At 38.1% G+C, this 25221-nt stretch overlaps 1 protein-coding gene across 1 annotated transcript; it reads right to left on the reverse strand.

Moving 5' to 3' along the window:
• Nucleotides 1–8050: 8050 nt before the first annotated feature.
• LOC139716946 (uncharacterized) lies at nt 8051–10143 on the reverse strand. Its single transcript, XM_071628476.1, has one exon. The coding sequence runs from the start codon at nt 9629–9631 to the stop codon at nt 8051–8053; it is 1581 nt and encodes a 526-aa protein (XP_071484577.1). The 5' UTR covers nt 9632–10143.
• Between the last annotated feature and the right edge of the window lie 15078 nt (nt 10144–25221).

Below are 25221 nucleotides of genomic sequence, written 5' to 3' on the forward strand. Positions count from 1 at the left end.
ATTTCCCCAATGACTGCAAAAAGACAACAACCTGACAGACACCTGGTGTTCAACTCTGTCCTGTAATGAAAGTGGTATTATCAGAAGCAACATCACATCAGTTTGGGTAAGTCAAGTATGGACCTTTGCTAGAAATTATCGAAGAATAGCTGCAACTTTGTTATAAGAGGTGGTGTGTGGAGACAGCCATGGAGAAACATGTTTTTATTTTAATCAAGACCCCTCAGAAGTATAAAGATTACTGGAGTATTTCAGTTCAATATCAAATACCACACTTGATTGTTGAACAGGGGAAGGTTGTGTATCTCTCCCTTTAATAGCAGGAGAGTGGTATTATCACACTATGGCTATCCATGCTGAATATAGCAATCCCTCAGTTGGTCTTTTATGCCACTGCTTTTCCTTCCTTAGGGTGATGACACCTTTAAAGTGTTGTTACTAAAGGCATTGGGATGACCACCAATGTAGCATTTGTAGTAAGAGTTGGTTGGCATCCCTGAAATGGTAAATGGCATTAGGACTTGCGTAGGTGCATCCAGTGAGTATGTTGCATTAAATGTGAAAAACAAAAACAACTTAACAAACCAACAAAACACAAACTTCTAGTCTGCATTTATATTTGCATGGCACGTTATACATAAGTTACAGTGGATTATGGGAGTAGCCAAATGAAGGCTCCATGATGGCGTGGTTGTTCAAGCATGAAGAAGAAAAATACTGTATGTAAAATTATTAGTACTACAGGTTCAGAGCAAATGAAGGAAGTCAACAGGAAACGAAAGACTGTAATTGAAGTGCCGTGTCTGATGAATGTTACAGTAGGAAAATCACGTATGTGGCGTGCCAGTTCCTACGAATTTTTGGCATAGCAGAATAACGTATATGGCATGCCAGCTCCTACAAATTTGTGGTACTGTTTTGAAACAAATTCATGGCATGTACGGGCTTACGTTTGATATTGCTGGTCAGAGTTATGTTATGCTAGACATGCAGGTACTCAAACTCTTTATGGTGGTATCGTAGTGATTACATGTCAAAGTGAGCATTCATCATCGTGTACAAACTATGAGGATTTCTCCTCAGTTCAGTGCTACAGCTGGATGTATTATAAATGCAACAACTGATGCACTGTTCAGCTTGTGTGTTAAGTGAAGTGCATATAGCACAGTGCCAGTTTAAACTGTTTGAAATGTGTAGCTTTGCTCTGATTTTGATTGTTTATCAGTATTAATATGTTGAGGAATTTGTAGCAGTTTTCTCTGTGTTTGGCTTCTTGTCTACCACACTGCAATTTACGTCAAGTTGTTCATTGTCACTGTCAACTGTAGAGGACTGCAAATTCACTAGCTTTGTACATTGCCGCGGTCCCACATAATCAGCTCCATCCAAATGCTCGTGAATGAGGTTTCATATTAAAGCAGGGTTACTTTGTAGTGTACTTCTTGGAAAATGCAGCTGAAGGCAGTTTGTTCACAGACCATTCCTGAGAGTATTGCTTCGTCTCTTTGGTGATTTAAGTAACAAAAAGTAACAAATGGGTCACAACAATAAATGGGTGTAGTACGTACACAGGCACACACGTGCACACACACACACACACACACACACGAAAGCAGTGCTTGTGTGCTCCAGTAGTTTTGCACCTAGAGAAGCAAATGAACTTTGGATAAACTTAGAAGCAGTGGCTGCAATGAGCCTCTTTTTATTTTTCATCTTCTGTAAATGCTATCCTTGTAGTAGTAAGCAGACAATGTTGAAACCAAGAAGTGGGGGGGGGGGGGGGAGGATTAGTGTGCTACAAAACAAGCAAGTGCATATTAAACCAGATTATGAAAGTGAGTTCTGAGCAGCAGTTTCCATCCTAACATGTTGTAAAGATATTGTGATCAATTTGAGTGAATATGTGCAGGGAAGATGAGGTTATTCTTTTATTTCTTTTTATTTCTGTTCTTTTTTTGTCCTTTGTGTAATCAATCAACAGTGATTTGATGAAGTTTTGACTATAGATGCAGGCAGTTTTGGAGACAAGCTAATAATTCTAGTCTTAAAAAGTTTTCAAGATGTGATATTTGAATTATTAAATGTTGGTATGTTTGACATTTAAGACCAGTTAAAATCCAGTCAGTATGACTACCGGTACTTGCACCTAAAGATTGCTAACACAGAAATGTATGTGTGGGTTCAGTGCTATTGTCTTGAGTGAGCACTTAGCATTTTTCTTCTTTTTTTCATTTATACTTGAGTGCCATTTTAATGCTAGTAGGAGAGGTGTTGAAGTGTGTGTCACCATTTAAAAAAAAGGACTTCATTTTTCAGCACTTTGCTTTATTGGCAGATAGACAGCTTTGCATTTGGCATCAGTAAAATAACAAAATGGGGGGGGGGGGGGCACTATCATGGAGTGTCATTCAGTGGAGTTACAATGTAGTGTGTTAATCATCAGGTCAAGCATTTTATACATTAATTCAGTTAGATGCCTGTGAATGCACTGCATGAACTCTACACTCTTTGTAGAGAAATATCAGAATACAAGTAATTGAGAGATTGGGAGAGCCAAGTTTGCAGCAGATTAGATGTCTTGTCAAGGGGTTTGCAGTGAAGTGTTTCAAGATTATTTATTGGCCTTCATCTTGGAAGGAGCGATGGGGAGGGGTTGGGGGAAGGTTGTCAATTGCTGTGCAGTATGGACATAATCATTATCTACCACAGAAGATACAGTATGCATTTGTTTTTAAAGCTTTGCCAAAGTTGCTACAAAATTCTCCATCGTAAACCCATTCATCAGTGGAGGAATACGTGCAAGAGTGAGGAATAAAAAGGATTCATGGCGTACATTGTAACTTGATGTGTAAAATGACTGTCCAGTGCTGCAAAGTGATTTTTTTCCCGAGGCAAATAGGCAACAGCTGCGCGGTTAAAAATTGTATGTATGGCGTATGAAGCAAGTGTGATCGTAGGGACGCGTACATACATGTCATGTACATGTTCTCCAAAGATATTTTCCCAGTGAGTAGTTGTCTAGAGTATCTTTAAGTATATCGAGGATTGGAATGCCAATCGATGTGAGATGGACGTTTCGGGAGTGTAGGTTTTGGACAGACAGCATTGCACTGTTGTATGATGAAGATGTGGTATTCTGATTGAAGTTGTCAGAATATTTTGTATGTGTAATATACTATCTGTAAGAATTCATGTTTTGTGTAAAACTCTTTGATTTGTGTTTGTTTTTTCTTTTGTATAAAGACTGGTTAATGAATTTGAGAACCCGCGTTGTAATTTAAAAAAGAAAAAGAAAAGATAACTTAACAAAGATTGAGACTTGTTGCAAGGCTAGTCATACATTGTATTGAAATTTGTGATATGCAAGCAAGTGCTGTAAATTACCAAAAGTTGTGAAAAAAAAACAAAGATTTTGCTCTCGATCCTAGACATGGTTCATAGTTAAGATTTTCTGTTCATATCAAAAAGAGCATCTGTGTATGTGTGGTAGTCGGCTGTTCATAGGCAAGCAAAACCACCCTGTTTCTGTGTAGCAAATGACATTGATTATCTATAATCTATCAATAAATATTCAGTCTACCACCACAGTACAAAGAAAGGTCCTTCATTGTCTCTGTGTTGTCTTTTTGTTTCTTGTGCATCTTTTATTGTGACTGTTGTTGCAAAGCAAAATTGCAATGTAGGGCTTTTCTTTAATGAAAGCAAGAGATTATCGAACAGAGGGGTGAAGGTGGAAGTGTGAGTTTTCTTCAGTTTGTCTCCCTCAGCAAATGGAATTTGTATGATTGCAACTCCTTATCTATAATTTTAACATACATGTGTGAAAAAAAGGAACCATGGGACTCAAGCCTGTCATCTATTGCTTTCTGGGCAGCGACACTACCACCAGGCTATCCCTGGTTGTCGGCAGTGACATGGTGAACTTGGAACAAATACCCAAGCCCCAAAATTCCGATATTGTTATGAGTGGTCCAAGGCGGACAAGGTATTAATGAAAGCAAGAGATTGTAAAGCAGAGGGATTTGTTAAAGATCAGCAGTTGCGATCTTGATACAAATTCTTTTATAGAGGGAGACAAATTGAAGAAACTCACACCTCAGTGCATATCTGTACAAACACTCTGCAAATTTGTCCTAAACATATCACACAAATCTTCATAAAGTTTGAGATTTCCTCATTATTTTTTTCTGACTGCTCATGCTCAGGGGTCAACCCTTGACCTTTGACCTAACTGAAAAATGTGGAGACTGACTGGACAGAGTGAGATGTCTCCACGTAGCAATACCACTGACTGACATAATTAAATGAGGTAAAATCAAAGTTTCATGAAATTATACAGAAAATACACAAAGTTCTGGAACTTAGAAGTTTTAGTGAGATGAGTAGGTGGATAAAACAATGAGATGAATGCAGGATGAAAAGAAAGGGAAAGATAAGAGACACAGTGAGAGTGTTGGTTGTGAGAAAGGTATAGAGATACAGTACATATATAAACTAAAACATATCCCTTATGTGCATTCAAAATTAAATCAAGTAAATTATACCCGATTTTAATACACAACGATCAAATTCAGGCAATTCAGCACATCAACACACACACACACACACACACACACACACACACACACACAAACAAACAAACAAACAAACAAAATAACAGGAACATGCCAAAGGCATACAAGTCTCACCGGAAATGTAATCTTGCACTGCAAAGTAGAATAACCATTTCAAAAAACAAAACAAAACAAAACCTTTAGACAAGGAGGTACATATATTCCCTCTTGGGACCAGCCAATTTTTTCATTGTACACATATTAATCATTTAATATGTATTTCTTAATCAGTATAGGAACCATAGGAAACTTGTTCCACTGTGATAACAAAAAAGCAACAACAACAAAAAGAAAAATACAAATTACTTTGTCCAAGACTTCGTGAATTAAATCTCTAAATTTTAACTACGTGTGTGTGCTATCATGAGAAATGACATAGTCAGCGTCTTGTACACTGTATTAATGTGGCCTAAATCACTATCAGGTGTATCAAACTCCTGTTCTGTGTATTGCAAATATTTGTACAGTTGTATAGTACATAAGTGAATGTGAAAGGGACATAGACTTGCATTTTGCAAAACAATGCATAATTGTCCAGGTTTGTGAGTTGTTTCCTTTTTTTTTCATATTCATATTCATACAAAAAAAAAGATCATTCTTTGATGACAGAAAATGTAATGAGTACCTATTAACAAGTCACCAAATTGACATTGAATTACATACATGTGTAGACCTGTTTGGTTTAGACACTGTTTTTAATGTTACATCTATTTTTGCCATAACTTGGGCAGGGCTTCAGTATGTCTACCGGCAGTTAATTTACGCACTGATATAGCAATGCACCTGACTCTATTGCATTTTAACCCATCAAATCGTCTTTACTATTTATTTTGGAAGTCCCCCATTTATGGCTGGCATGAGTTGCAGAGTTTTAAACAGTATAATAATGTTGCTAAAAACATTTGTGACCCTGTAGGAATCTCACACAGATGTCAGCTCTACACGGAATGACAAGTATTTGTGCATAAAATGAGTAGCATCTCTTTGTACCTGTAGAAACATGCTAACAAGAAAATCAGGAAGAATGACACTGAAGTGTACTGTACAAGCTGAAATTTTCGCATACAGATATATTTACGAATTGCTACTTGGAGGACATTTTTGCGTGTTGTTAATTTCGCGATTGCGAGGTTCTTTAAACTGAACTTAGTTATTTGCACATTGCTATTTTTGCGTGTTGTTATTTTTCGCGGTTCAAAGGCGATTCGCGAAATTCGCGAAAATAAAACCACTGTGAAAATTTCAGCTCCTACAGTATGTTACACCTTGCATATTCTTTCTGTGTCTATAAGCCAGTTCAAAGTTCCGCTTTGAAAGGTCATTTTTTATTTTGCGACAACAGGAATGTTACTTAAATTTCACAGAGCTCTTAAGGGCCTAAAGTACCATTTAATGTAAAGATTATCCATGTTTCCTTTACATTTGGTGCTTGCAAGCACATCCATCTGACAGCAGCAGAGCATGTCATACAAAGATGATTACAGAAGACCAAGTTACAGGAAACAAAGCCTAAAACCATTTTTCTCTTCTCTTCTTCACTGCGCTCCTTTCAACATGATTTTTCTCACTACCAATAGAGGGAAAATTATATAATACTGTCTGTAATAACGTGCGCTGCATATATGCTACCCTCTTTAAGAGTACAAATTGTACATGTAATGGTGGACTTCACACTCGTGTAACATTCTTATAGTGTACGTACTTGAACTTTTGAGCTTTTACATGGGTACACACTCCTTGATTTGGCTGCTCCTCAGTTGCTCATTATGTTAGCATGTTAGCACATGGGGTGAGCCTACCCTCTTGTCTCCCCATGCAATCACAAAGCAATTGTATCCAGGGCATATGGCCAGTAGGGATTGAAGCACACTAGCACATAGTCACATGTTTTTACTTTACATGTACACGTATAAGGTCTACCATGGCTCCTTTAAAGAAATTGGCATTAATTAGATTTACAAGTCTTCAGTTAAAGACAGTGCAATGGAATACTTTCTGGTAAGAATATTACATCAGCACAACCTGATCAAAGGTAGAGTATTCCATGACAAGTACCACATTTTGCCCATGCTTTAACCATACTCTTTGGCCAACAGACAGTCACTTTCCGTCATGACAATTAAAAAAGTCAGTACAGTAACAGCAAAACTTGCATCCACAGAAACTGTCAGTGTCTAGTTACAAATAATCATCTTCATGGTAATGTTGGGTGACAGACTTGCAAAAAGCAAATATATTTAGAAGCACTTCAGATGACATTTTAAATGGCAGTTTGTGAATATTACAGCCTCAGTAGTGACTTGGCAAGTCACCTTCTAGTTTCAAGCTCCTGCGTGCTGCATGGTGTACCTACACTTGCACTCATGGGTGAATAAGTGGCAATCAGCTGACACTGAACTAACTTACATGTAGAATAATTATAATATTATAATAAAACTTAGACAAACAGATGTTATTTCAAATATCTGTAATCATTACCTTATGTTGAACTATGGGTAAACTTGTGAAGAAAGTTATAGATAGGATACTCCCAAAGGTGAAGAAATTAACTTGTGAGATGTTTTATAAGGTTTAAAACAAGGGTCTTCTGACTTGTTGATTGATTTTAACCTAACTAGCCAGAACTTTGGGGTTTAATACATTGTATGGTGTACCTATACATGATTGTACTTTAATACTGACACTCAAGCAAATATGCCATATCATATTGAGTGAGAATTCACAAACTGAAAGTACCATATGAATGTTGTTGGTCAGTCCTGAAAAAAGTACAGCTTTTGGGGGCAAAGAACAGTTTTGTACTACTGTCTACAATATTGCACGTTCTACTCTGTAAATGACACGGTAGTTTGCCAAACTCAACATGTTCCAGATTGCTAGCCTGGCCTGTGTTTACAAACACATACAAAAACAGCAGTGTAGACCACATTGTTCCTACTATCAACCGATATGAGTACCTGTATGAATCAAACAAGACACTATGGGATATATCATTTTTCTAAGAGACCAGATGAGCCACACAATTAACTTCGGTGAAATTGTCACGCAAAAATGATCATAAGGCATATTCAGTGAGAATATCATAACTAGCAGTTAAAAAAATTGTAGCCTGCCTGATTGAAAAAGTGCATATTGCCCCCTCTCCCTCCCCGCCCCCCCCCCCTCCCACCGATTTTAAAAGGCCCAGTGAGGCCCAGTGAGTATGGCTGTGCATTGCACGTTTGTTTGCTTATGCTGCCTTCTAGCATAAGGCAACAGTAGATGATAATAAATAAAATCTGAAGTTTGGTATTGTCTCTCCTACCATGTTTTTTCTTTTGTTTTTGTTCCCCATACTCTTACACCCTAAGAGTGTTTCCTATACCACACAGTAGCCTACATCTTATGCATGATTCCACAGGGACTATGGGGTATCAATCTTGGTCCGAATCTGTCTGTCAGCTGGAGCAGTGCTGTTGACAGTGAGACTTAGCATGTCTATCTAGAGAAGTCCTCCGAGTAAACGTCTTGCCACACTCCTGGCAGACAAATGGTCTCTCCCCCGTGTGGATCGACTCATGCCGCTTGCAGGTCACCTTCTGCGTGAACCGCTGGTCACAGAACCGGCACTGGTGCGGCTTCACACCGGCATGGATCAGGCGGTGCTTCTGGAGGCCGTTCTTCTGGGTGAAGCCGTTGCCGCACTCCGGGCAGATGTACAGTTCGCCAGTGTGTGAGCGCTCATGGCGCAGGCAGGTGGATTTCTGGATGAAACTCTTACCGCACTCCCGGCACCGGAAAGGCCGCTCACCAGTGTGACTACGGCTGTGACGAATCAAGTTGCTGCGCTGGATGAAGTCCTTGTCACAGATTGGGCAGATGAACAAGTGAAACTGTCTAGATATGTGCGAGCTGCCCCTTATTGATGAAGGCTCAGATTCTCCAGCAGGGCTGTCCTGAGGTAAAGTTGAGTCACTGCTGGAAGAGGGCTTGTCCAAATCTCCATTCGGTGAACACATTTTTTCATCTGGCTTACTAGACATCACATTCATCTTTGATGTTAAGTCAACTTTTGTTGACTTCAAACATTTCTTGTCTACTCCTGTTTGACCAATGGCACACTGGTCAGTGAGACTGTGAGTTGCTTTTTGGTGCTGCTCTAGCATCTCAAGAGTTGTAAATCCCTCTCCACATTCTTTGCACACATGCGGCTGTGTCAAACGCATGTGCGTTACTTCATGTCTTTGTCGCGTTGCCTTCTGCCCAAAGCATTTGCCACAGAATCTGCAGGCATAAGGCTTCTCTCCCGTGTGCACGATCTGATGGCGGCGCAGGAGGGATGGGATGTTGAAGACTTTCCCACAGATGTTACAGGGAAATTCCTTCCTCTTACCCCGCGTTGACATTTTGTAGTTTTGCTCCAGCGCGTCAGACTCTCCTCCGTCTGGTCTCCTTTCCTGGTTGGCACCCTTCACAAACTGTTCACCAACTTCCTGGAGGCAGTTCCGGACATGCTGCTCTCCATCCTTGAGGGGGAGGGACCTCTGGGCGTCCTCACACCCCTCCACCTCCACTTCAGTGCTCCCCATCAACATGTCACCACTGCATTTTTGTGATTGGTCAGGCTGCGACTTGTTCTCCTCATTGTCGCCTCCTGCCATCCGATCTTGCTCTCCTGCATGCGTCTTTTGGTGCATGAGTAGGACACACATCTGGTTGAAGCTGCGTCCGCACTCCTCACACGTATACTCCTGTCGCAGGTCCATCTTGCTCATCATGCCAAACAGTTTTCCTCTCGTTTTCCCAACAGTACAGCCGGCATTCAGTGCCTGGAACCGCCCTCCTGGGGCGGCAGACCATCCGCATGTGTCGAGATCATTGCAATCAGCCCCATGCTGCTCAGTGGCAGCACTTGCAGTTGATATTTCCCCACTTCCACCTTCTGTGTTGTCATTGTGATTTTCATGTTCATCCTTCTCCATGCCAATAACATTATCAGGCCAAATTTGAGCTCTCAGAATCATACATTCATCATCCATTTTCAATGCTTTTCAGGATACGCAAGAAGCCTCATTTTAGTCTCTTGTCAGTATTGTCTTCCTCTAATAATCTCTAGCTGCACCAAATACATGTACACCTGTAGCTATCATCAAAAGAGCTACTTAAATCTCGCTCTTTTGTGTGATCACTTGGGCAAACTTTGTACAGTTCAGATGTTATCACTCTCAAAAGTTTCTTCCATCTTCAGTACAGCCCCATGTATCGTACTTCATATTCAGCAGTTCAAGTTCATATGATCAGCATCAAACATGTTCCAGCAATACACTGTATGTTGATATTGCACGCATTGATACTCTGCTCAAATCACTCTTTGAAATGTCTGTCAGGTTAATACATGTTGCACAACTTCACTGTCCTGAATTTGCCTGCTGAAAAACATCATCTGTCATATACAAGAAACTGATTACTCCGCCCACTTGAAGGCTTGTGATGACATCTGTTTTTGTTGCTTTACTGTGATTGTACCTCCAGCTTTTTTGATGCCATGGTCGGTTCCTGCATGGATGGAAATAAGAGAAAACATAATCAAATTTAACATGTGTATAAATACCTGGCATTGTCAATGATAAATAAAGAAGAGGATGTCTTTCTTAATTGGGTAATTTGTAGCAACAAAAAAAAATCGAGGACTGCTGTTTTTTGTTTAGTTTTTGCTTTTGTTTTTTGCTTGCCAGCCGATATGGGGCACCATGGCCGTAATTTGTATAAAAAAATGTGGTTTGCTTGTCACTGACTGTCAGCTGACTAGGCACCACAGATGGTTGATACGATATAACAATAACATTAATTTCATGGCAATTTACAATAATTCTGGGCTGCCTCAAGCACAATCCCATTTTTCACGCTGGTCGCACCAACATGGCACAGCAACTAATGGTCATAGACGCTGTGCGAAGCACGTTTTTAAAGCGACTGGGCTGTGGGCATAATCGTGATATACATGTATAGTCCCCACCTTGCATCTGTTTAGGATTAGGGTTAGGGTTAGAGTTAGGGTAACATTGATCTCGGTGTCCTTAGGTAATATCAATGTTACCCTAAGTATAACCCTAACCCTAACCCTAATCCTAAGCTGGTTTAACATAACTCTAACTGTTTAATCCTAATACCGGAGGAACATCTGTTTCAAAATTTGTAGTCAATTTCATATTGCATCATTCAGTGAAACATGGTTAGATAACACAATTCCAGACGAATGCATCAATGTAGATGGGTATATAACATCGTTAGGAAAGATAGAAACAGGAAAGGAGGTGGAGTTGCAATCTATGTGAAAGATGGTTTATAGACGATGTGATTTTAAGAGAGGATATAATGCATGATGTAGAGCTTGAGATGATTGTACCGTACTCCAAATTGAATTAGCCAATCAAAAACCATTTCTTGTTTGTGTATGGTTATCGTCCACCCAACTCCCAGGTGTCATCTTTTGATAAGTTATCCCACCCTAAGTAAGGTTAGAGGTCTAATCCAAAAGATAGAGGCAGTAGGCCTGGATGTACTTGTCATGGGTGATTTCAATTGTGATATGCTCAGATCAAACATTAGTTGACATGCTGCATCTTTTACGTCTTAATGTTACCAAGGATTTTAGTCTTATAGGACACAAATTCTACTCTAGACCTATCTACTAGATAAAGCAACTAGACTAGGGAGAACTACCGCAACGTTAGAGTACAAGCTGTTCGTTTGCTCTGCTGATTGATTTGATATTTACCTCCAACACTGTAAAGTTACACCATACCATTACGAGTTATATCATCATGAAAACCAAAGTATTAGTCCCTAGATGGGACAATACTTTCATTGTAGTCCCACTTATTCACAATCGCGCTGTTAGTGTGAGAAGTGAAAAGACTCGACCACTGAACCAGCCTGGCGGCGCCGCGGCGCGCCGTCGACATCGACGACTGACACCACTTTTGCCTGAGTCAGTTGTTGCTACCAGTACCAAGATAGAAGGTTAACTTTACATATCGAATCTAGGCCTACACATAAATATTAGGACAATTTGCACATTGCTTTGTCACATAACAATCATTGTCCATAGCCAATAGCCTTATCATAGGCATAGGAATTTTGATAACTAGGCCTAGATAGCGACATGTCATTTGACATAACGTTAGGCAGTCAGTAAAAACTTGCCTCTCCAGTAGTAATAATCAGATAATACTTAGTAGTAGCTAACAAAGTTAGAGTGGACTAACGTTAACGTTAGATCTTCCTCAGGTCAGGCTCGACTCATAAGAGCTACAGTAACCAGTAGTAGCAGTAACGTTTATTAATTAGACGTAGTGTGGGGCTAAACTGTTGAAGCATGAAGGTTACTGAGTACTGCACTGGATGGAGTCAGGACTCACAGCACAGGATCGCAGGAGGAGACTCAGATTTTGATCTCTCATTCATGGTTTATTTCATAGATTTATTGTTGAAAACATACCATGATTGGGCAACATGATTGAGTAGCACAGTTCAGAGCACAACGCATCTGATTCAGACTCACCACCGTCGGCGTCGCGTCGTCGTCCGTCCGTTAGATCCGTGGACCGGATGGGTTGAATGAAGTCCGTCCATCAAAATGCTAGTTCCCGATCCCGATTCCCGAAACCCTCTTTTCCACATCCCATCAAATGATGGCGCACTTTACGGCATTGACATGCCCCAATCACAGAACTCTTACACATGTGTAAGAGTTCTGTGGCCCCAATCTGTGCCGTCTTAAAAAAAAAAAAAAAAAACGCTGACGGGAGAGAGAGAGAGAACCGACGAGAGAGGCCGGGACGCGTCCTGTCAATGTTGATCTCTATGTACATTTCATGCATCATTGTAAAATTATTAAAGAAAAAATAAATAAAACATCTTGCCGGATGCATGGAATCTTCGCGAATTTCGCGAAGTGCCAAAATTCTCGGAAATGAAACGCAGTAGAGGTTAGTGGAGTTCATCACTCTAAGACTGGTAATGTCTATAACATTGCAAATGCCTGTGTGGCAATTCGCGAAATTATTTCACTCCGCGAAGAAAAAAAAAATCGCGACAATGTCACGCTGCAAATATTTTTCGGTCATCCATATTTTTCATCTGAACAATGATAAACCCTGTGTTTAGAACACTGTATTTTCATAACAAAAACCCATTTTATAATCATGGGCGAGTTGGTTACATAAAGGCCCTACTACATGTATTATTATTATTCCGAGAGCATGCTTTTTAACATTTCCCGAACACTCTGCAAAATCTGTGAAATTAGGTCCTACTAATAATTCTTTAAAACATCGTTATTTTTAATAATCATTCGATGTAATTTCTATCAAAATCGATCCCCTTGCTTTTGTTTGTTAACAATGTTATTGTTTGTTTGTTTGTTTTTGAAGAAAGTTGACTGTAAACGAATGTGGAATTATAATTCAATTCTCCATTTACCTTTGAAATCGACTTCGTTGTGGTATTGACTTATATCCCTTATCACTGGAATTTTATAGCCACATGCAAGACGATGTCAGTTTATTCTAAGGCTGCTGTTTATGGCACTCAAATACCACAATATTTTTGCAGGGCTGATAATCATTCTTTTTGTGGAAAGCATAGAATTGCTATGGAAGGAGGCAACCTATAATAGGTTTATAGATTTGGATTTACCTCGATCTGTGCCATCGATGGTACTGGCAGTACTTGAAATGAAAAATTTAAAGCAAGTTGACACTCGGAAAGCAAAATAGAGTCAGGGCTGCCAATATCTAAAAACATCGAAAACAGGGAGGCTCGGAGCAATCAGTGAAATGCATTTGAACTTATGTTATATGCATGTTATATCAATGGAAAAAAAAAGAACTCCAAAATCAGGAAGATTTTAATATTAATTTTCCTTCTTCAGGCATGAAGAGATTTTCGCAATTTTAGGAAGCTCATTGCAGAAGAATTAGGGAGACTTGGCAAACTCTGTCATGCACAGTGCACTTTTATGTAAAGGGGTTTGGGACATTTTAAGGATACAATGTTTATTGTGATTAATTTTAGTGCAGAAAACTTCACTCAAATACATATATGAAGAGTTTGTTCGCAAAAACCGATAAGTCCATTTTTGAAGATTTTGAAGTACGGTCTCTGTCATAAAGAACAAAATAATGCCTTTTGAATGATATATTGGTCACTACATATAAAGGTACATTTTTGAAGTTATGGTCAAAAGAAGCAAAAATTTTCTCATTATTCTCTTTATTTTTCCTGACCTTTAATCGCAAATATCTCCATTTGGCAAATATGGACTTATCGGTTTTTAATGCGAACAAACTCTTCATAAAATTATGCATCACAAGCACAGACCATAATGTCACTGGCTGGTTTGAGTATACAATGTATACTATAGCGCTTATTGATATTATACAACAGCTAGAAAGAGCTTTTGATGTTTATTCATAACCATCAAACGCCTGTCTCTTGTTTCCAGACTTGTGGTCATAAATAACATTCTGCTGTATAACGAACCCAAACACATGCATACCAACACACTGTGTGCAAATCAACAAAAACTACATGTAATTAAACAGATCAGAGTTGTGCAAACGTTATGATCTACTGCTCTGAAAAGGGAATTCAAGACCTGCGTAAAGTTATTCTGGTATGAAAATTATTGTATACATTTCAAAAGTAAAATGGGGAAATTTTGAATAAAATCAGATAAAAATTAATACTGCATTGCCAATTTGTAAAGTTTTACATTTTCACAAAAGTTATAGAGACATTTATAATATAAATATTTGAATGAGTGAACTGGTGATATACAGTATATTCCTTCACCACATCATACACACACACACACAGGTGTATGTACTATACTACATTATTAATACATATGAAGAGTCTGTTCGCTAAAACCGATAAGTCCATATTTGCCAAATGGAGATATTTGCGATTAAAGGTCAAGAAAAATAAAGAGAATAAGAAAATTTTTGCTTCTTTTGACCATAACTTCAAAAATGTACCTTTATATGTAGTGACCAATGTATCATTTAAAAGGTATTATTTTGTACTTTATGACAGAGACCGTACTTCAAAATCTTTGCGTTTTTTGCGAACACTCTTCATATATATATATATATATATATATATACATATATATATATATATATAGTTTTACATAGAGCTTCTAAAAATGCAACAGTGCTAGGTTGTTTGTTCAGTTGCAATATTATGCCCCATTGTTAAACACTCCATCTGTTCATTACATGTATCTTTAATTTAGGCAGTCAAGAGTAAGATTATCAGTTTACACTTTTATGGCAAAATATATATACATGTACAAAATGTATTATATATTCTGCTACCTTTTTGTGAGATTATTGGAACTTTGTATGGTGATTACAGTATCAACTCATTATTTGCATATTCATATTATTTGTTCAATGAACTGTTTTAAAAAAATATTCAGTAGCAAAAAAGAAATTCACTCATACAATTTTATATCTTCCTTTTATCCTATTTTATCTGATTTTGACAACATTTCCACTGCTGTGCCTATGATTATTTACTCTTGCTTTTCAAATTAACTTTAAACTGGGCTGGATTTCCATTCAAAGACTACAACATATTACACATATCGGAACAAAGAGACCAAAACACAGATTAATTCACAAAAATTAACTTTAATAAGCAAAATAACATGAATAAATTTGCTCCATTCTGGAGACATTCTTATACGATGTACATGTGCGTACAAAGTACGTAGTCCCAAATGAAAACGAACAGATTAAGCAACCTCGAAGAATCTTCTTACAACTTGCAATGCGATCACTTTTTTCCCCTCTGCCAAAAGAACCACCCATGGCCAGCAACTGGCAAGAAAAGAAACTTGTCAACTTGGGGGTTGTTGCATTGGAGAGTGCAGTCGAATAGGACACTACTTTTTCCCACAATCTACCTGTAAGCCCTTTACTTGGTACATTATCAGGTAAACTGCTCTTATCTTCCTAAAACCTCAAGAAAACCGGGATGTCCCGAGATCTCGCAAGAATTTAAAAGAGTGAACTTGAGCCAGTGACTGTTTTCGATATGACGCATAGGGTGGGGAAGAGGATATGGAAGAAAAATGACTGGCATTGAACAACAGAGTGAAAAGGAGAACAGCAGTTAAAGATGAACATATAGTCAAGGGGGGGGGGGGTGGGGTGAAATCAGTACACATAGAAAAACCTTTATCCAGTCTATACAAAATGGATTATTATGAGTTGTGCTTGCCCCTTTTCAAACCTGCCCTCCCTCCCCCCCCCCCCTCCCCCCCTCCCCCCCCCCCCCCCACCCAGTATTATATATCCTTCAACAACACTTTCATATCAGGCTGTTTATTACAATATCATAACATACAAGTCACCATTTGAGCTTAATCAAAACTAGACCAAGTTATTTCGGCAGTTCTTATAGCAGACGTTGGCAGAAGCCTCATAACAGGAACCTTGTCAGACTTTCTCACATACAAAGTGTACAACTGTGCCACCAGATAGCATTGCTGTAAAGCTAAATTCTCTGAAAGACTTCTTGAAAAGTGCAAAAGTGCAACTGTAGCTTACAACACCGGGGTATCTGGCATGGAGAAAAAAACAATTTAAGGGGAAAAGTGCACAATATACATTTCTTCAATTGAACCGTGGCAACATACATCTTCACACACATATTACATGAGTTGATGTGTACACACACAAAAATAAATATGTCTACAGAAAAGACCGCCAGGTATAAGTTTCATGGTAGAATGCAGAAATCCTTCTTATTCTATAAAGGCAGATGCATATTTTACTGTAGCCATAATACAGTAGTCTTAAAAGATTACAGCGGGTACAAAAAGCTGCCAGAATTGGAACCAGTACTTGTGGAAACTGATGATTTGTACACATTCAAGAATCCCACATCTGGCATTACTTCATGCCAACTGGAGTTCCTAGAAATTCAGGCATTTCCCAATATTGTCTTCTTCTGCATGTGAAAGGGATCGAGAGGCATGGCAAGTGCTGCACTTACAATTTCAGAATGTCTTCCAAAATGAAATCATGTCTGCTTTCACAATATCTCCATTTTAAATCAGTACAATCCATTGTGCTCTTTCAAGTTAGGCAGACATTATACCACGTATAAGTCAGAATTCATTGCAAAGCTCCAGATACACTGATACCTGCATGAGTCTTGTATATCTGTAAGAATTGTGAGACTCGCAACTTCTGATTATGGCATTCCTGTTTATCCTAATAGGTGAAGGCCAATCTATAGAAAGGTCAGCACACTTTATCACTGCTCTCATGGCAGAAATCTATCTCTTAAAACTTGCACACACAAAAAAGAGATAGAAATTAAAAAATAGGGGCATGCAATGTCAAGAAAGAACATCAGGGCAAGATAGGTTGTTTGATAATGTTATTAAGATCATATTGACTGTGGTCTTGGATGTGTTTGAAGCTCCCACACATACAAGACAAAAAAAAAAAATGTTCAGCAGTGATAAAGATGGGCATACTGTAACAGAGGCACGCCAACGTCTTTACCATTGTGAAGAATGCAGACCCACGAGGTTTCGACCGGGTACATGTATCACATTAGAAGTACATCTGCATAGTTGTGATACTTGAGGCTGAATAATTGTCACCAAGCATTCAGCTTCCCCGCTTCATCTCTGTTGCTGTCCTCCACTCCTACAAAGGGGCAAAATAAAAGAACAATTTTCATCATTCTTTACATTACCCAAATCAGTGCCATTTTTTAGAAGACCTCCAGTTACTGCATGCAAATCAAATAAACTAAGATTAAACAAAAAAGGGGATAATGGCTCACTTTTACTCTCCAGACAAAAGTGCACATAGTCTTTCACTCGATAATACTCATTGCTGCAAGTTTATTCAATGTGGAAAGCATAATCTTATGGCATAATCTATGGCTCTTGTATCTATAGTCGAAGGTAAACAAACAATATATTCTATGCTGCTCGCTACTGACAAATATTTTCAATTTCTCTCAGGAAAGGACAAAATGTAAACATATGGGTCTACAAACCCAAGATGAACAGTACAGTACAGGCTGTACTTCAGCAAGGTAAAGAGAAAATTCCCTTTCTGTTTTTCTTTTTAGTTTTGTTTTCCCTTCCAGTCCCAGATGATAACATAATACCCCAGCATCCTCCAAAGAATAGACACACACAAACAAACACATGCAGGTTGGCGCACACACACACACACATATCAAACAACAACAAAAGTGATGAATTGCATACATAAGACTGCAGATAAAAGCCACCATCAAGCACAGCCTGTCATTCATTGTAAATGTCCAAGATCACTTGTTCCATCACGGCCAACTGGACTGCCATCTGCCACTAGGTCTTCTGATGACACTCGGTGCTCCACTTTCCATGCTTTGCAATGCTCCTCCAGTAACTCAATGTCTCTGGCAGTTAAATCTGTCTGTACTGAGGTTTCTGTGGAAGGCTGTCGGTGTGTGATGTAGTCATGGTCCTGAGGTTGGGGTACCATTATGTGTACATCCTGGGGGTCCTGCAATAAGTTCATGTCTATAGAATAAGAAAGGGAAACAAACATTCAGGATTTAATCAAGATAAGAAGTAAACACAGGAACATAGAACAAACTATATGAACACAACAAAAGCCACTACAGTATCCTATTGGACTGAGATTTCACATGTGGTCTACAACACCTACATTTCAACCAAACTTCACTGAATTCCATTGAATAATTTACTTTTCTTTGTGGTATTTTCTTTAAAAAAGAAAAAAAAAATGCTACATCCTGCCTATTCGGGTGTAGGCCTATACCTAAACAGAAAATGAATAACTCCTCTTATAATTCATCTTCTCTTTTAATATGCTGTTCAGATATTTTTCATGCCTTTGCAGCACTTGGCCAGGGTTGTGAGGGGTATTAACAATACCCTATAATTATTATCAACTTTATTTGTCAACCACCAAGAGACAATGCCCATTCATCTCATGTGACATGCTTGATATTCATTGTACAATTGCTGTCCATTATTTGTGTTTTTGTTTGCAGGGATATTGAATACAATTCAATCAAACCAAATGCCTTGTGTAAGCATACATTGTATTTCACTGTAGAACAAGGAATGCTTGCATGCATTTTACTTTCAAAAACTCCACAAGAGGAAAGATTCACAAAATTACAGCAGACACAAAAGTTCTTGTCCACACTGTATGCATTGAATGTCAGTGGCAATTTGCGGAAAGTTCATGCAGTAAAAATATGTTTTACGGCAATCATTCTCAAGACTTCAAAAATTTTTGCCTGGCACAGTGTGTTCATCAAAGCAACTCACAGAACCAATGCAATTCAGATCAACCAGCATAAATTAGATTATGTATACTTTAGCAGTGTACAATGTACAGTATTCTATGTATTCAGATTACAAATCATGATGTTGTGCAAACTAAGAGCTGCTGTCTGGGATCATTATACCAAAGTTGCTGCGGAAACCCAATTCTGAGTACACTGTATTATCATATGTATGTCACATGTTTCCATGTATGATGTTATCTCCCAGTGTGATACTGCCCCAGCCAGCAAAACAATTTTGGGCTAGTGTTCGGCAAACATCTGACAAGACATTATTTTTGGGGGGCCTCCATCATTTCTTGACATTTTAACCCATGGAGGACGGGCTGATTTTGCAATAAGTACAACAGATTACACATAATTTCCATTCTAGACACTTGCCCAAGTACTGTATACTCATTGCTCGTCACAAATGGGTTGATAGGAAAATGTTAAAATGTCTGCTGGACCAATGTTGGTCCAAAATCTTTCAGGACATTTGGTCAACATACTTGTTGTTGGTCCAATATCACAATTTCAAACATTGGGCCAACGTGCACATTGGGTGCATATTGTGCCCCCCATACAACGTTGTTATTGCTTGATGTATCATTGTTATATTTGGCACGGGTAGAGCAACTCATACTCTACATGGCCGCACAATTGAATCTTTTTCAAGGTCACCTATAGAGGGCACTATTTACCAAAATACAATGTAATTTTACAGAAATACATTATACATACACTGTAGGAAATATGCCAAAAACATGATTTTGTTTTGGTATAATCTTTTTTCAATCCCCAGTATGTGTCTTTATTAATGCTGATGTACTGTAGGCATAATTATATAAATCAATGAATTTTCATACAGTACAGTATTTGCAACAAATGATACTGTATAACAAGTCAAATCTCATTATTAGTTATGATTGAAATTTCTCATGGTCACCACATGGGGGCGCTATTCATAACAAAAAGAAATACAATGTACATTACATTGTATGAGACCTGTGATGCAATGGTTGTGTGCCCCCCCCCCCCCCCCCATATAACTTTGTTAAATTGCTTGATGTATCATTGTCATATTTGGCACAAGTTGAAGTAGAGCAACACATACTCAGCACTCTACATGGCCGCACAATTGAATTTTTTCAAGGCCACCTATAGAGGGCACTATTTACCAAAATAATTATACAGAAATACACACTGTATACACTGTAGGAAATGTGCCAAAATCATGATTTTTTTTCCAATTTAATTTTTTTGTTATCCCCAGTATGTGTCGATATTAATACATGTAATGTTATATAGGCCTACAGTATAAATCAATGAATTTTCATATTTGCAACGAATGATTTGTGTACATTTTAGGAAAAGTCACCAAATTTGGGTGAAATTGGATGTTAAGAATTAGAATAGCCAACGTACGTCCAACATTTGTCTTGTCCTGGTTCGGGCACTGTTCAATCGTAATTTCACCAGCTATAGTCATCTTAGTAGGCCTAAGAGAAATTAGGCACAGACGCGGGATCGTCGGCTTGCTGTACCGGTACGTGATGTTGTTGGGCCTGGCAACCGGTTGCGCGCTAGCGGCCAGCTGCGACCCTGCCGGCCGGAGTTCCGGGCGAAATGGTACATGAGTTACCGCCCGATTCCTCTCTGTAATAGCGGCCGCGCCGGCAGAATCCCGAGCTTGACTCTGCCTTTGACCATACCCATAGTTATTCCAGAAGAAATATTTTGGGACACCATCTGCATAGCCAGTCCTTCCAATCTGCCATTCATCGAAATGCCTCGAACACAGACGCGAACGGCAAGTCGGTTCGAAATTGTCCTTCCGTCGCAGGAGCTTCTTCCACGCCGACCGGGCAGCGGGGTCTTTCGGGAACTTGACAAAGCTGACATCAGTCATCCACGGGTATTTGTGCAGATTTTTTTTCTTTTGTGTTGCCGACCAACACATACTCGCTGCACAACAATATCCCATATTTTGATGTGGTAATCACTGGAGATGAATGGTACTTTGGAGCCGGTACTTTTGAAGTTTTGAGGAGATTTTGTAGTCGAAAAATCAACTCATTCAGCTTAGATCCCAACATGCATTGCGTGTGTCGAACCGGAAGTAATGATTCTACAAAATTATAGCACCACCTACGACAGGATACTGTCAAAATATTGCACTTATAATAAGCGCTCACCTAAAAATCGAACTGACTTCGTGGTTTTATATGGCAGTGGAGTGCCTGCCAAAGGGTTTATTCATTATCTATTTATTTTTCATGTCTTTCAGCAAGTTCACAAAGAGACTTGTGGCGGTCAAAATTTGATTATTCAGGAAAAAAATAATGACAAGATAATGATTTTCGTCATGATGATCCATACACTTCACTGGGCATGAGAAAAGAATAATGGCTTTCGCTTTCTCTGTAAGAAAATACATTGTTGTAGACATTGTTAAAGACAAAAAGAATTGGCTGTTAGATTCTCATGCTTTCAATCATTTCACTTCAAAAGAAAACACGATAGCGCTTAAAAACTACGATCTGCATTGGAGTGCGTGAATGAACAGAAACGGAGGTGGGGTGGTGTAAGATGCTCACTGTATGCATATGTCCATAGGAAAAATAATGTTATTGACGTCAAACACAAATTATTATGTCTTATGACCTATACTATAGTGCATCATCAGCAATTCATTTTTATGCACTATGTCTAACATAATGGTATAACAAATTCTGTATTTTCCGCAGTTTCTTTTTGTGCATCGTCAATTGCATTCACTATAAAAGTAACAAGCTGATAATCATAAAGGCTATTTACTGTAATATACATATAGTTCTTATCCTTGCATTGCATATTCATGGAGAAGAGCGAGAACAGGAGGAGAAGCCATGAGAAGAAGGAAACTCATTGTATATCAATCATGATATAAATTGAAACAAAATGTATTACAATAGTTACACTCCCTTGTTATATATAAGACAGCTGGGATAAGGGTCTTGGCTTGATGAAGTATAAATGAGAAGGCCTAACATTTTTTTTAACAACAATTTTATGCCCTATAAAGATGACTGGACGACGCACAGCACAGAACCGATATAATTTTCCAAGCGAGACAGTAGTAGGTATATAGCGTAAAAGTCGAGATAGGTCTATAATACAGTAATTATTGAACCTAAAGGGCAAATCCACGCAGTCCAAATATAAGTTAGTCTGATATGAAAGAGTACCACAACGGTAAAACTTTGATAAAAATTGGGTAAAACAGAAGAAAGTTTTGGCTTATTTTTCAGGAAACAGTTCTTGAACGGTCAATATGATTTTGTTATTTGATTATGCAAAATAATGGCAAAGAGAGTATGTCATCCCCTCGCAATCAGCCATATATTTTGTAGGCCTTACATTAATTTTGAAATTTCCAGTTTTTCATTAAAATTTGATTTGATTCATTGTCTGTATCCCATTTTTTTTTCAAATACATCAACTTTCTGCAATTTCATTAACTAAATGTAGGCCTAATGCCCTATAGGCTCAAATTCTGCGGATATCTATACCTGATCACTGTATACATGGAAGTTATTTAACCAGGAATAAAACATCATGCTTCAAACTTCAAAGACAGAATAATTGAGTTTTCATCATTTGATCTTTTCTTTTTGTACACGATCAATAGAAAATTGTGAGGTTATGACATGTTAGCTCACTCATTTGCATATTCATACCCACTGTACAAGATTTTTTTTTTTTTTTTTTTTTTTTTGCTTCAGAATGGTCTACAAGCAATGTGCAGTTTAATGTTTCTAGGTTAGCATGCCTGTACAGTGACGGGGGATTAAACTGCACATTACTTGAATATGAGACCGTTCTGAAGCAAAATGATTTTCATACAGCAATAGATATAATGTACTCTTCAATGAATCCCACAAGAATTGGAACAATTGAATGATCATCCCCCAGCATTCCCACTGATTCCCACTAATCAGTTGCTAGCCATCCCCTTTAATTCTATTTCAGTCAATTTTTTACCGTTAAACTTGTAAGATTTTACTAATTTTTGTCAGAACTTATATTTTGACTAGATATTTTCAATCATAGTTTATTTCCAATCAACGAAAATCAAAAACATAGTACAATGTATACATGTCATTAAATGATATTATATTGTTCAAACGCTTGCAAAAGATTCATGTAATATACGAGACAAATTATAGAACAACATATATGTACAATGATAAAGAGGAACACTGTACAAATACTACGTGGGCGAGCGGAAAATAAATTCGATCATGGAAAATAGTGATCCACTAAAAAGCAAAGCTTGTCGGACTTGGATCGCTAGATAAATAATGAGTGAATGATACTATTCTATAACGATATACATGTAGTTATTTTGAGATACACAGGTCGGGAAAAAAAATATTCTCTTTAATCTCTTTTGTATTTTCAAGAGCTATATACGGCACCCAGCCCGACCAACATGAAATGCCGTGAGCAGCAGCAGCAGCAGCAGCAGCAAAAAAAAAAAAAAAAAAAAAGAATTATATAAACAACAAATCAATAACATAAACATCAAACGAACGAACCAAAATCCTACAGACCTGTAAGACGTTGTGTATTATACTTAACCCTATATTTAAAGCACAAGGGGGCAAATTGTGCCCCCTACCAGATTTTCATTCGTCACTCCTTCGCCCTTAATCCAATTTTAACCAAATTTGGTGACTTTCCCTAAAATCTTATTCCAAAAATTTTGTTATATAATTCAGCTATATTTGATAATGCTGGTTGCCATGGCAACCATAAACTGACAACCATGTCAGTCAGATTTTGCGTATTTTTCTGTTCCAATTCCAGTTAACAATAATGTATAAAAAGGGTGTTTCTTGACTGAAATTTGCTGAAGAACCAAAATGTGAAGTAATTATGGCCCTGAAATGTTTTTCCTATTATTTCTTTTGTTTTTCTGTGACAACGGCATAAAACAATAGATATAATCATAGAGATACTTGAAAATAACAGAATTTTCCAAAGATTGATTTTGATTTTGATTCCTTCATCCAAGTTATACCTATATCATTTGTTTATCACATCATCAATCTGCAAACGTAGGCCTACCTATCCCAAACAATACATCACAGGTCTCATAATGTATTTCTTTATTTTGTTATGAATAGCGCCCCCATGTGGTGACCTTTGGAATTTTCAACCATGAACATTTTAATAATGAGCTTTGACTTGCACATTTTGTGGGAATATGAAAAATATCGGTCTATGATTAAGACTATATACTGCGGATAAAGAACTTATACAGAAAAATCCTGTTTTTAGCATATTTCCTCTGTATTTCTTTATATTGTGGCAAATCGCGCCCTCTATGGGTGACTTTGAAAAAAATTAAGTATGCGGTCACGTAGCGTATGAGTTGCTCTACCCATGTGCCAAATATCACGGTGAAACATCAAACAATAACAAAGTTATATAGGGGGGCAGACTGTGCCCCCCCCCCCCCCCACCCTTGGGCCTAAGTGTCAAAATAGCTTGAGCTTTATAGGGTTAAACTACTAGCTGATTTGATTTGAAAATAGTTTCTGTATTCTTTTTTTTTTTTTCATACAAGAATATACAGGAAGCCCACCGGGCAAAGTAATTGAGTAAAATTTTAATAGTTAAATCTGAGTACAAACAAGTAATATTGACTCAAATGCACAACACTATCTTTTATAGTGTACAAAATTACTGTGCCCTATAGTGTACGAGTTGCTGTATTTTACGCATCAATGAAGTAAAAAAAGAAAAAAAGATCACCAATAAGGTACCTGCTGTCTGCACAACAATTCAGATTATTGTCAAAAGACATTTTTTTTCCAGAGATTTTTTTTTTCAAGCACAGCTGCTAGGCAACTCTGTTTTTTCTAAAGTCACAGTGGATTCGAAACGAATCCCACGTCATTATGAAAAAGATAGGCCTATCCTTTCGTCATTGCTGTCTCATAATGGCGGTAATATTATTATTGAAGACTTCGCAATTGGTTTTATAATGGGAAACTTGTTGAGTTGAAGACATCATCACTTTTGTCAATTGAATATCAGTGTTTACGATTGATCTGATCACCGACTGATTTTGTGGACCACCCCCCCCCCCAAAAAAAAGTTTGAAATTCCATTTAGGCCTATTGATTTGGCAACAACAATTAACAACAACAACAACAAACGCTACCCACTATACACTCTGTATGTTTTTTTT

The sequence above is a fragment of the Diadema antillarum genome, unplaced genomic scaffold, assembly GCF_040938485.1.
Source record: "Diadema antillarum isolate AM-2024a unplaced genomic scaffold, OU_Dant_1.0 scf00000007, whole genome shotgun sequence".
Taxonomy (NCBI): domain Eukaryota; kingdom Metazoa; phylum Echinodermata; class Echinoidea; order Diadematoida; family Diadematidae; genus Diadema; species Diadema antillarum.

What these genes read in the sequence shown, in the direction of transcription:
- LOC139716946 (XM_071628476.1), bottom strand. Translation starts at nt 9,631, where the DNA reads ATGGATGATGAATGTATGATTCTGAGAGCTCAAATTTGGCCTGATAAT.